The following is a 13157-nucleotide window of genomic DNA, read 5'->3' on the forward strand; positions in this document are numbered from 1 at the left end:
GAAGGGCCCACAGAGCATCGCTGCATGCCGCGAACCCCCAAAATACTTACAAGCACCCTTCTTAACACCTGATAAAAGACCAGGAATGGTAACTGCCAGGTGAGACAGGGGGATGCTGTCCCCCTGAATGTCACACGATGCTAGGAAGCCCACCAGACCCCACTTCACCGGGAAGCGGGGAGAAACATACCCTGGAAATCTGACCATTAGGGGAAAAATCCCCTTCTGATTCCAAATCTGGTGGGCGTACGAGCAGAAGATGGGAGTTAAGCACCCACAAGGGCTGATGCTAACAGGAGCAACAGCCTCTTCCTCCATGCTGCCTCTTTTGTCATTGTTTAAGCAGTTTTCTCCCCCAGACATCAGGTGTGGATTCATTAAGTATTTACGGATATGCACCAAAATAAAGCCCAAAGCTACACAACAGGAAAAAAGCCAAAAAAAGCCATCACCAGGCTTTGCAGCACACATTGAGCACAGTGCTGTCGTGCGCTGCATTGTCCTACTCCCTTCTCTACTTAAATAGACTTTCTGGCATGATAAACAAAACTACTGCAGGACAGAAAAAAAAAAAAAAGGAAAAAAAAAAAAGGTAAAAAGCAGGATTTACAAGAAGGTAGAAGCAGAGGCCAGGATGTATTCATTAGCTGTAGCCCTTCTAGTCCCAACAGTTAACAATTAAGTCCTGGGCTGGAAATATTCGGGTTATTCTGAAATCCAAACCACGAAGCAATAGTCGATACTTGCCCCCAGTTTTGTTATTTGCCTGTTGACTTGACGTTTTTATTTCATGCAAGGTTATCTGCTCGGGAAGACCATTAACAAGCAGAAAAATGACACTATGAGCAATGCTGAGAATTCACTTGTTGCTGCTCAAAGGAACACAGAGGGGCATTTTTCATCCCCCTCTTCAGCTTATTAGGGCTGCGAATGCCAGGAATGTATTTGATGTAGTAACCGAGGGGTGACGGAAGGTCTTTGGCACTTCCCACTTCAAGACTAATGACCGCAAAGAAGGAATACGGTGAGGGCTTTTCGGCATCATTTGGGGAGGTATCTGCCAAAGATTTGGGGGAAAATGTTTATCGATTGTAATTTTCAAAGACCAGCTTGCTCCCAGGAGCCAAACAGGCTACTCCTAGGGATGGATTTTGAAAACCACTAGCTGCTCACTTTTTCAGATGCATATGCCATCAAGAAGCGTTCTACAAAAAATGAGAAACGAATTCGGGTAAGTTGCTGACAGATCGTATACTAAGAGGCCAAATTTTCATCATACATTCACTGAATTACCTTTTAAAATTTAATTTATTGTCAGGCTAACTCTAGTCTCATTTGGAGCTTACTAGCGTTAGGACAATCAGCATTTTATGTCAGCCATACATTACGGTTGTGTCGTACCCTTTTACTACAGGAATCTCAAAGCATTTTACCATCCTTCACAGGTGTTTGCAGTTGTTTAGCCTTAACTGTGATAAGCACCTCCCCATCCTCATTTAACTTTGTGGAGAAGCGGCAACGGGACACTTACAAGGCCGTGGCAGCGTCATAGAGCAGTTTGGGGAAATGAGATTTGAGAACTGACATGATTGAAAACCTACTAGAAAATGACAGAAAAAAACCCCATACCTAAGGGGAACCGGCCTCAGCATCAGGTTTACCCATGGGAAGGACTGCAGGACCTTTAGCTCTGCAGCTCAGCCAAGGAGAAGCACCTGGGATGGAAAGCTCTGCATCAGCATTCATCCAGCTGACGGAGAAAACGGGGCAAGTTAACCCCCAGCCCAGCTCCGGGAGTGGCTGGCTGCATTTGGTGATGTTTTTTTAGCCATGCAATGACCCAGACTGACCTTGCATAAAGGTTTACTTATTTCTGACACAACCCATTTACCTACCATATGGGAACAGAGCATTTCGTGGCAAAGCCTGGAGCACAGGCAAAGGGTGATGCAGGGAAACTCCTGGCGATGCAGGCGATGTCAGGAACAATCAGAACTAATGAAATAGTTATTGCTATCAGGTATTTGGCATATTAACGCACAGAGACAGATCTCATTTACTGAGACAGAGTCTGGCAATATAAATTATCGGACACTCAAATACTATCATACTCCACATTTAAGGGCCATTTGAATTGTACTCAGGTATTTTCACTCATCTGCAATCTGAGGAATGTGTTAATAAATACAGGACTGAATCACACCATTGATTTGTAAGTGGAATTTCCCATTAAAACCTGTCAAGAGTATTACTTTAAAAAAAAATTAATGGTATAATATAGCCCAGGGTTCTGCTATAACATATGCCTGACGGTATAGCTCTCCGAGTCTCATGGGTGATGGATCACCTTGTTTGTTCGGTATTGTCACTGTAGCATCTTTCTTTTGCAATTCTGCTGCAGCTGGAAGTCTCACTGCCACCAGTTGTAGCTGGCATCCATCTCTAGTGGGCAGCAAATTAAATAACCAAGCCAGAGTCTACACCTTCCTTTCCACTTCCCTGAGGAGCAATGTTTCATTTGTATGGCCCGTACCTCCGCCTCGGCAAAAAAACTGTAAATCAACCGCCCTGATATGGCCACTTTGGACTCTGCTCCAGTTTTTCTCTGTTTGCACTTAAGCTTGTTCTCCCAAGCCTCAGTGGTTTGGTGTCTTTTGGAAAGCTAAGCTAGTTTTGTAGTTATGGACAGATGCACTTGTCATTCCTGGGATGTGCTGCGAGCTCTGATACAAAAAGGAGGAGTAACGTGAGAAGCAACACAACCTCACCAGCCTGCACTTGGCACACACAAGGATGCCCCCTGCGATTCTCCATCAACAGCCTCGCTCCATAGGACTTCAAGAATTTGTGATAAAGACAGATTAAGCTTATGTAAGGAGTATCAAGGGCAGGAGGGAGCCAGAGTATTATTTTATTGCATGTTTGAGATTAAAACCATTTCATACTTGATTCACAAAAAACAATTTGCAATAAAGCGACGGCGCCCAGGGATTTGGGTAGCTCCAAGCCAGTTTACCCATTTCAGCAGGAAACCTCTCCTCGGTCAGGACCGGCAAGTTTGCTCATTAAGAGAGTTGTGGCGCTGCCCCATTTGAGCACAAAGCATTACTCACAACCTCGAGTGGCCACTGTCCTTGCGGTGATACCATTTTCCATTGATTGTAATTGAATTCTATCAATGATGTAATTCAATTAGCCACAAATCAAGAGATAACTAATACTTTTAATAACATAACACCAGCTTCTGACAAATTCCCTACACAGATGGAAAAGCTTGATAGAGTTACTGGTAACAGAATATCCCCCTCTGGAGAGATGTTAACAACCCTTTTAATATCAATACACCTGCTATAGCAAAGCTATTTGGTTGCAGAGAACCAGCATCTATCTGAGCATATCACAAATGCAAATGATCAACAACAAATTGCGTTAGGAGGATTTTGTTGACATGAAGGTGTCTCTGCAGAAGTCAGCGAAGATTTATTCTGGTTGAGAATCCAGCCTAATGTATTAAAACAACCTTTCTCTTTTTGTAATTGTTTAAATCATTAAAATTTGGTGGATTAAGAAAAAAACCTGATTTATTCTCCATTATTGTGGGCTTAGAGAATTGTGTGGGCAGTATGGAAATACAGCTGTTTACCCAGTTTTCTCCTGAATCTTTCATCCAGATGACCTTTATTTCAGATTAATGAAAACAAAGGATGAAATAAATAATCATTTGCGTGAGAGGGGGATCACAGCAAACTGCCATGTGTAGCAAACGATCTCCACCAGAACGGAATATACTTCTTATAACACACCTGCTATTCCAAAGCACACTGTTTTAAATTCCACAAACTAATTCCTTACTTTTAATGTCAAAAACAATGAGCATCATAAATCTAAATACATAAAGCCACATGATTTTTTGCAAAAAGCACTACGTGTACAACACCCTTGGTCCTATAGCACTTTAAAATCTAAATTTCTATGTTTATAAATCTCTGTGGACACTGGAAAAAGCCTATCTGATGCTATTCAGTGGTATGAAACTGCCTCCGTTTTGTATCCTCCTAATCACAAACAGTAAAGCAAGAGCTGTCAGATTCAGTTTCTTTTTTAACTTGCTTCACACTGATTCTCACACAGGAGGACACAGGAGTCATTGTGTCCAGGGAAAACAAAAATGTCTGGAGCCCCCGTAAATAAATACTTAAAAATCCCAATGTTCTTTTTAACAGCGAAGTCTAAATCTAAGTTCGTTAACCACCATCATATATATGGCGGATTCCTCTCCAGTAATTGGTCTTAAATTTTTCAGTCTTCTGAGCAGAAAACTACATAGGAAGTGTCCTTCCAAAGCAGAACTGGGGATCGTGGCCTTTTGGCCAAATTTATAAACAAGACGTAGGCTATTAGGATAACCAGCTGTGCCAACAGCAAGTTCCAGCAGCTTCCATAATACAATAAAGGAGGAACAAACTAGGAAAAAGGATTTTCACTTTGGAGAAGAGAAATATAAGCACCACGACGTTTGGAAAACGAGTATGAAATGAAATTTCTGATGAATATGGGGAACACCCCACATCACTGCAACTATATGGAAAAAAAATATATTTAAGATGAAATGCCACCTACATTTCCTCTTCTTTTGAGCATCAGAAGGCAGAGAAGAAAAAAAAAAAGGGGGGGGGGGGGGGGGGGAATATGGCCAAAGGCCCCTCAGTGCCCTTTAAAATGTCCTTCTCCTTCCCCTGATACTTCTAAGAAGAGCAAACTAACAGAGAGAAACCCAAAAGAGTGCTTTTAAAATGCTTTTTAGTTTTTGGGTAGCAAGAGGAAGATTGTCAAGAGGCGCTTAGGTGTCCATGCATGAACCCTGCACCGAACAAGGCCTTTTGGGTAGCTGTGGGCTATGGATGAAACACCTTACTCTGCCTGGGACCTGCTGCCAGCCCCAAGATAGCCCTCGCCTAGGGAAGCAACCTTCAGCTTTTAATTGCAACGCTTTGGGGACTCCTGCTTTTAGAAAGAAGCAAGCAGGGAACTAAAATAATGGGTGTAGTCCAAGTTATAACGCAATAATCTCTCTACTTAACTTTTCGTTGTAGAAACTCCCCACATCCAAAAGTAACCTCGGTGCTACTTCAAGCAAACCCGCTGGTACTCGCAGCACTGCACTGAGGTTTGATAGAGCATTGGCCAACTGTGGAGATGGTGGAAGGTATGCAGTGGGAGTAAACAAGAACTCGAGAAATGAGAGGCAAGAATGGAGCTATGATATTGAGGAAGAAAAAAAAAAAAAAAAAGGAAAAGCAATAAGGAAAGGCAGCTTGGAAACACAGAAATGTAGCTCCTCACCTGTGCAGGACAAACACCAGTCTCTGTCAACATAACATCTGAAGCCCCCATTGCCTAACAGGGTATACAGAACATAGACACCAGGCCGTGAAACTATTATTATATATAAATGATAAAAATATGAACTAGGAGACTGTCATTCATTGCAGAGCTCCTCCAGTGATTGAAGAGCTGACCTTAGCTCAGCTAATCTACAGAGCCTCTCAAAAGAGTCAGAACCCTGCAATTTATAAAGCTCTCCATCCACTCCCCAACAAGCAGTTTCACCTCCCACAGTACATCCTTATCCCACGGTACATGCTTATCCCATGGTACATGCAGGTCGTGCAAGCACCACCTCCTTGATCTGGATGAATTCTGCATTTTGTAACACGGTGTCGCCGTAAGTGTCCAGCTACCCTACCCTCTCCAGCTACCACAACTGTACTCTGGAACACTTGCATTGGTGGTTGGGGTTGCTTCACTGTCCAGGAAGCTATGTGCACAGAGCCGGAGCTTTCCTGTGCAATTTCCAGTACCTTTATTTTACACTTTTATCTATTTTTGTCACCCTTTGTTCTTGCTGTAAGACCCCAGAAGAGAAGGACAGCAAGTATTTGTTTCAATGAGTCAAACTTCTCAGCTGGCCGGGATGCTGTTTCCCAAAACGTTTGGGAAATGGGCATCAAAGCTCTGGAAATGACAAAGCTGGTGGTTGTTCACCTTCTGCTTCCAAGCTGGGAAAGGAGGTACCTTGTGAGCCCCCAGCACAGCAAGGCATGACCATGGGTTGGGCACCCATGATCAATCCAGTGAATCTGATTGCTCATAAAGCATCAGAAAAGTAAACAAAATCATCAAACCATCAGTCATCTCCCTGCTTTAAACTACTTTGCAGGGCAAGAAGATACCCAGTTTTCAACCAGTGATGCCATTTCCAAGAAGGTACTGTTCCTTCAGCCTCTCTGTGTGACAACCAATACTTTGCTGAAAATTTGGGCACCAATTTAGAGCAGTTTTCAATATATGTTGAATACTTCAGAGCATTCATAAAATTACAGCACATATCGGCATTACTATCGACAAAAACTGCCATCAACCAAGACAGAAATTGAGACATTAACTGTGCATTTATCGTGCCTCTCTGAGAATTCTGTTTCCTTTATAGTGCAGACATCTCCAAACTCTTGAGCGAGATGTTCTATCATTAGCCCAATTTAGCTGTAGCCTTTCACATCAAAGCTGAAATTGAGAAACTGTTGTCAGAAAGAAACAATTCCACTAGGTTTACAATTATCTGATGTGTTATCTTTCAGGAATAATATACTCTCTTTTAGCAGTGAATTTATTGTCAGCAGTCAGGAGATACACTTCACTTTCAGTCATCTGCTTTCCACATTTTGATAGTTTTCCTTACAGAAGGCTGTTCAAAAGAAGCAAAGGAGCAAATCTCAAATGCCGGAGGCTCTCCACCCCTCTTTAAAAAAAAAAAGACTGCCAAGCATTAAGCATCCTTTGTCTTGCAGAGGAGACCACAGTTCCTTTTCAACATCAGAAATGGTCAACCAGACAGTAGGGTTTACAGAAGGGGATGTGGAGGAGGTGACAGGTAATGGGCGCATTAAGTAGAGTTATTTCCCAGGGATCAGACCCAGTAACAATGCATGCCATTCCCACAACAACTATTGAAGAAATCCTTTAAATTGAGCATCAGAAATACAGATACCGAAGCCAGTTCCCTGCAAACCACCTGAGCTCAGCTCTGCCTGCAGCACACCCTCACCGTTCCAATGAGGAACCTTCTGGCACCTATTTTTCAGCAGATGAATTTTCAGGCCAGCATGGAGAAAGGAATTCACTCGGGCAAATTAAAAGTCCGGGTGTTCAGAGACGTGGGGAATAGCAAAGAGCACTCGGTAGCAGATGTCTTCCGAGGAATGGGGACTACTCTACACCCTGCAGACTTGGGTGCTACCTCCCCAGCTGATGCTCTTGCTCCTGGGCAGGAGCATCCCCATCCAGCCCGGGGCACCATGGCTGCGGTAAGAGGGATGCAAGGGAAAGGAGGACAGGGCTAGAGTGTTTACTTTGGATTCCAATGGAAATAAAAAATTTAGCTCACTGTTTCACCCAAGGGATAATTTTAACAGAGCAAGTGAATTTTTTTGCCTTTAGTTAATTAATCATGAAAGCTTTGGTGGAATTTGTCAGTATACTTTTTATTCCAGCAAGGCCAACATTTTAAGAAATTTCCATCTATTTGTATTACAACAAAGAGACTGGCTGTACTGACTCATGCTGTTACAGATCTGCATTTTAGCAGAAGGGAAAATCGGGCAAGCAAAAGTGTGGTTCCCCCTCTTTTGAGGGTCAGCTTCTTTCACAACTTTGTTCAACACATGAAGCGACTAACTTTCCTAAATCGCACCCATCAAGGGGTTTGCAACATCAAAACTGTGGCGAGAACCCACCTGTTGGCTCCTGTGTAGCCTTTGGGTCCGAGTGTCCCTACATCCCGCACAGTGACATGGCTAACCCTTCCTGTAGGCTAGCACAGAGGGGATCAGGCAAGCTTGAGTCCGGGAAGATGTTAAAATACCAGGAAAGGGCAAACGTCTTTCACAGCTTCCTCACATTAGCACATTTGCTGAAGTCTCTACAACTTTTACCACCTCCTCCAGAACGGAGGTGCAAACTCATTGCAGAGTTCACCCTTGCAGCTGGATACGCCGTGCAAGCAGGCGCAGAGCAAACGCTCGGTTTCATGGCATTATTTTATCTCATAAAAATAACGTTTAAAAAACCAGTATTAGCCCTCTAAAGGACATCTGGTGGAAAAATCCGTGTGCTGAGCATCTGATGAATGACTCTGAAAGAGCTATTTTAGCTGTCATGCCACTGGATTGACAGCAGTCTCCCATTAGCAGAGGCCAACCCAGGCGTCACATGCAACACACGCTTCAGGGACCAAGCTCAGGCAGAACCCAGATTATTGCAGGATGGTGTTAACACGCTACTGGGAAATAGCAGCCCACATACAGCATCCAGGCTTTTGCCAGTCAAAATGTGAGACAGGACTGGGATGCAAAACTCAGCTTTCTGCTTCCTTGGCAGAGGAGTGAAAGCCCAGGTGGGTTCAGAGAAGGCAGCACGCACTTCTCCATCTCCACCCAGGCTGCTCCTGGGGAATACAAACAGCAAGATCAGTGCACTGGGCTCTGAACTTCAGCTCGGTTGGATGATGTGAAAAACTTGCCTGGACTGCAAGCTGCATCTGGAACAAGCAGTCCCACAGGTTTTCTTCTCAATGTATTTATTAATCATTTTGCTCCTGGAAGCCCTCACTGCAGCCCACGCTCCTGCTGTGAATCTGCACAGCAAAGCCCTTACAGTCCTGCCCCAAAGATGTTATGGTCCCAGCATAAAACAGACAATCAAAGATGGATGGGTTCAGATAAACAGGGAACTACAAGGAGAATATTTTGATGGTGCTGCCATGTCTTGGGCCCTGGAACAGATCTTTCACGCTCAGTTTTGTATTGGCAAGGACAAGGGAGTAGCAGTCAAGGATAAATGAACCAAGTGTGAAATCTGGAGAGGATTGCATTTGGCATAACCTCATTGAAAGCAAACATTCCTGACTCTGTATTTTAAGTCTGCACTGGTTCTGTATCCATATGCATGTGGAGAAGGGAGAAGTGAGGACAAAAAGTCATAAAACAGGAAGTGTGGAATACAAAAAATATTCAACAGACGATAGGAAGAAAGACAACTACTCAAATGTAAATTGCTCATCCTCAACTAAACTCATTTCCATTTTTAAAAATACTCTGGTGAGCGCACCGAGGTTACCCCGCTCCTAGAATACATGTCGTGGCTCAAATGCCTCGTAACAGAGGGCAACTGCAGCGCATGTGAAATGGATGCTGTGACAGGTCACTGGTGATTTATACTGCACCACTCACAGAAGTGATTGCCATAGTACCCAGACATCGCTGGGCTCTGACATGCTGCACTAACACTAAATTTCTCACCAAGATCTAGTGGGAGTTAAAGACACCAAACACAAGAAGCCATTCACAAAAACCCTTTGAGATTGAGTTCAATTCCCACCTACAGATTTAAAAAAAAAAAAAAAAAAAAAAAAGTGAAAGTATTCTGTGGTTACCTTAATGCCTGCACAGAACAAAGCACACCGCACCATAATGATCAAACACTACATAATTTACATCTATCTTTATCAGGAACACATTTTCCACTGTCTCTTTCCAAAATGGCAAACACTGCCATTCTGTGGTTCTTCTGGCCATGTTTTTAACCAGGAAAAGTCCGATGGTGTGCTTCACTTTTTGTCTCATTCCCCAAAATGTTTCACCCCTGGTGCACAATGGCCAACAACAGACGCAGGACTTGAGTCCGGTGCACAAGTGGCGTGTCCCTGCCCGCACACCAACACACCCGCTGCCCTTCGGTACCAAAGTTTCGAACCCATCCCTGTGTGCCCACGGCGGCTCCGGGCTTTGGGCAGGGAGCAAGAGAGGAGCCAGCCCCATTGTGCAGCATCTCCAGGAGCCCTTTGTTAGCGGCGCTCGCTGCCTGCCCGTGCCCTGCTGTGTGGGGACCATGCCAGGCACAGCGCGCTGCCTGCACCTCCTGCCCACAGTGGGCTGCGAACGCCAGGGTGTGCAAGCAGAGGCCACAGCCTTGCCAGAGAAGGGCAGGATCTGCTTTCTTCAGTGCTGTCGGCTGACTTGAGATAGCGACAAGAATGCTCAGGAAAGCACAAACTCACGACGGCCCCCGGGGCTGCGACGCTGGGACAACTTTGCCCGTTTGCAGCTTGTGAAGCGCAGCGCGAGGAATCGGGTGCAACGCAAAGACGCCGCCTTCAAAATCAGCGCGATAAACACCTGTGTATGGGGTCTGAAACACACAACCAAGACGTGCCGCCGGAAAACAGGCTGTTTCTTCCAAGGATCACAAAACAATACCGATGCCCACACCACGTCGGGAGAGCAAAGGGCTTGCAGCATGCCTGGCCCCTGACACAGCACACGGCCTTCTTTGCTCCTCACTTCATCCCCTCCTTTGGCAGCAAAGGAGCCTGCAAGTCAATCATCTTCCTTGAAGGAGGATCACTGCCATGTCTCCCATCTCCCTGCCTTAACGCTGGGCAAGAGACACCCCTATTCATTACCCTGCCCTCACTGCCCAGGTCCCACCTTCCACGGAAGTAATTGCAGAGGACAATGACGGGGACACGCGTGCACAGATGCACATAAGCACACATGTGAAATAAACCTCCAGGTCTGGCAGAGAAGCGTCTCCCAGTTTACTTGCTAACTCCCCAAAACCAGGACAATCAAAACACGCACCCATCTGTGTGTCAAGGAAGCGCCCCCTCCATGGGTGACTGCCATTTGCATACAGCTGATAACCTGAGCTTTGCCAGCAGACAGTGAGGATCGGTCTTGCAAAACGCTTCATATGCAGCGCTTTTCCCCATCACAAAAATCTGCTTTAGTGCTGGTGTGTGTGCTGTGGGGAGTTGGTTCCCATTGTTCCTCCGCCGCCGCTGCAAAAGCAGCGTGCACAGACGTGTGCTCAGACCCCTTTTTTTTGTATTTTCCAGGCTCCCCCTTCCCCAGGTTTGTCCTACTGAAGTGTTTCCTCCTTTGCTTTTGGAGAAAATTAAACGAGCACCGGAGAACAGAATTTCCTTGCACGCATCCCCCTTCCCCATGCACTCATGCCCCGAGCCGCCTGCATATCCAAGCTGCACTTTCTTAGTTCCTAACACTTCTTTGCTCACGCTCCCAATTTCTCTTTCCATTCTTATTGGAACAAGAGAGCTGTGTGCTGCTGATCCCTTCTCTACCCCCCACCCCCCACCCCCGCACATGTAGCCCCCTAGAGCATCACCGTAGCGGTCCCCTCCGTTCCTGCGCGACCCCGCTTCTACACACAACTGGTTTTGCCATTTTTAATTAGAAATGTGCCTGCCAAGCGCGGCGAGAGAGGGGCAGCCCCGAAGAATCGCAGCCTAATAGAGTTGGGAGATGCTTTGCAGATAACTGCGTTTTCTGCCTTGCTAACTCAGCTGCTGCTTTTATTCCTCTGCCCAGCAAAGGCAAAACCCTTCCCTCGGTTTCAGCCCACAGACCCCACCAGCTACAGGCGAAGAGGGATCAGGTGCAAAAAGAGAACGGGAACTAACCCCACCACCGCCTCGGCACACACTTACACCCCTATTATGCCACCTCCTGCCACATTTTTCTTTTCATTTTCGTGGATTTCCTTCTTCCCAGTGCTGCCCTTTCTCTCCAAAGCGCTTCTAACCCTGGTTCCCCCTTCCCATCCGTGGGAAGTGATGTACAAGCTCACCCCGGTGAGCAGCAGCAACAACAACAACAAAACCCCCCGAAAAACCAAACCGCGTTTGCAGAGGGGGAGAAAAGTCCATTAGCAGAAAGGAAAGGGGCACATTCCTTCGGGATGCGGGGAAAAAATCCCCCTCGCCCCGGGGTGCAACGAGAAAATAAGGCAGCGCTGACTTACCGGAGACTCGAGGATGCAGGTTCGCCAGCGTAAACCCGAAGAGGAGAAAAAGCTTTGGTACCCAAACACATCCAAGACTATTCTCCATATTTCAACGCACACCTACAAATTCGGGTCCTGAGCACCAGCAGCAACCACAACACATGCACGCACAGCCCCTTCTGCCTCCTCCTCGCCGGGGTTGGGTTGATGGTTTGTGGTTGGGTTTTTTTTGTTGTTTGGTTGGGCTTTTTTGTTGTTGTTTTTTCCCTGTCGGTCCCTACTGACAGGGATCAGCAAAAGGGGAGGAAAAAAAGTTGCATTCAGGCCAGGAGGCTCCGAGGCTCCCGAGCGTGCAGGGAACTAACTCAAGGAGACGGGGAAGGATGGGGAAAGGTCCTCCCACCGGTGGAAAAGCAGACAGAGAAAAATCCTGCCCCCTCCAAAGAAAAAAAAAAAAAAAAAAAAAAAAGCCGTCCGGCGTGCATCAAAAGAGTCGCGGCGGCTCCATGTGCCGAGTCCAAAAAATCAAACCGATTTGACCAAAATAAATAGTCGGAGGGGGAGGGGGGAGGCGGAGCGGTGCAGCCCGGCGGCGCGGGGCAGCGCCGCAAGCAGCCGCCGGAGGAAGGGCTGCGGCGCTCACTCGGTACGCGCGCTGCGCCCCGCCGCCTGCAGCCCCGACGTGCGGCCGCGGGGGCGGGGGCCGCCGAGCGGGGGCGGGAGGGGGCCGGGCCGGGCCGCGCCGGGCCGGGTGGCGGGAGGCCGGGCCGGGCCGGGCGGCGCTGGGCAGCGGCCGCCGCAGCGCGCCGGGGAGCGCTGTCGCCCTCTGGAGGCCGCATCTGGCCAAGGCGGCGGGCGGGCGGGGGGGGGGCAGGCGGCTCCTGCGGGGAACGCGGCCCTGGCCTGGCCCGGCCCGGCCCGGCCCGCCGCGCTTTGTTCCCGTGCGCTGCCCCCGCCCCCGCCCCCGCGGCGCCCCCCTGCGCCCGTCCCCTCCGCGGGACCCCCGGGCACCCTGCGGCAGCGCAGCTGGGGTCTGGCCGAGGCTCCGCACCCCCGGGTCAAAGGGGCCCACGCAGGTCTCCCAGGCCCGAGAGTTTGGAAGGAGGAAGCCTCTCCCAAACATCAGGCACTTGAGAAAAAAATTAGGAGAGAACCAGAGGGCACAGCCAGGAGGCACAGACCACAGGAGCCAGCCCGCAGGAGATCCTGCAGCCCAGGATCGGCACCAACGCTTCCCAAGACAGATACACCGGATGCCACCATTGGATGTCCAGAGCCACCAAACGGGCTGTATT

General features: G+C 47.5%; 1 protein-coding gene across 2 annotated transcripts in view; it reads right to left on the reverse strand.

The window, feature by feature from the left end:
* DCC (DCC netrin 1 receptor) overlaps nucleotides 1-12728 on the reverse strand; it is a 563445-nt gene extending 550717 nt beyond the window's left edge. For both annotated transcript variants that reach the window (XM_080371917.1, XM_080371916.1), the window contains exon 1: nucleotides 11881-12728. In XM_080371917.1, coding sequence (XP_080228043.1) covers nucleotides 11881-11968 — 88 coding nt within the window. In that variant the 5' untranslated portion in view covers nucleotides 11969-12728. The remainder of the gene's footprint in view (nucleotides 1-11880) is intronic.
* Between the last annotated feature and the right edge of the window lie 429 nt (nucleotides 12729-13157).

The sequence above is a fragment of the Falco punctatus genome, assembly GCF_963210335.1.
Source record: "Falco punctatus genome assembly, chromosome: Z".
Lineage (NCBI taxonomy): Eukaryota > Metazoa > Chordata > Aves > Falconiformes > Falconidae > Falco > Falco punctatus.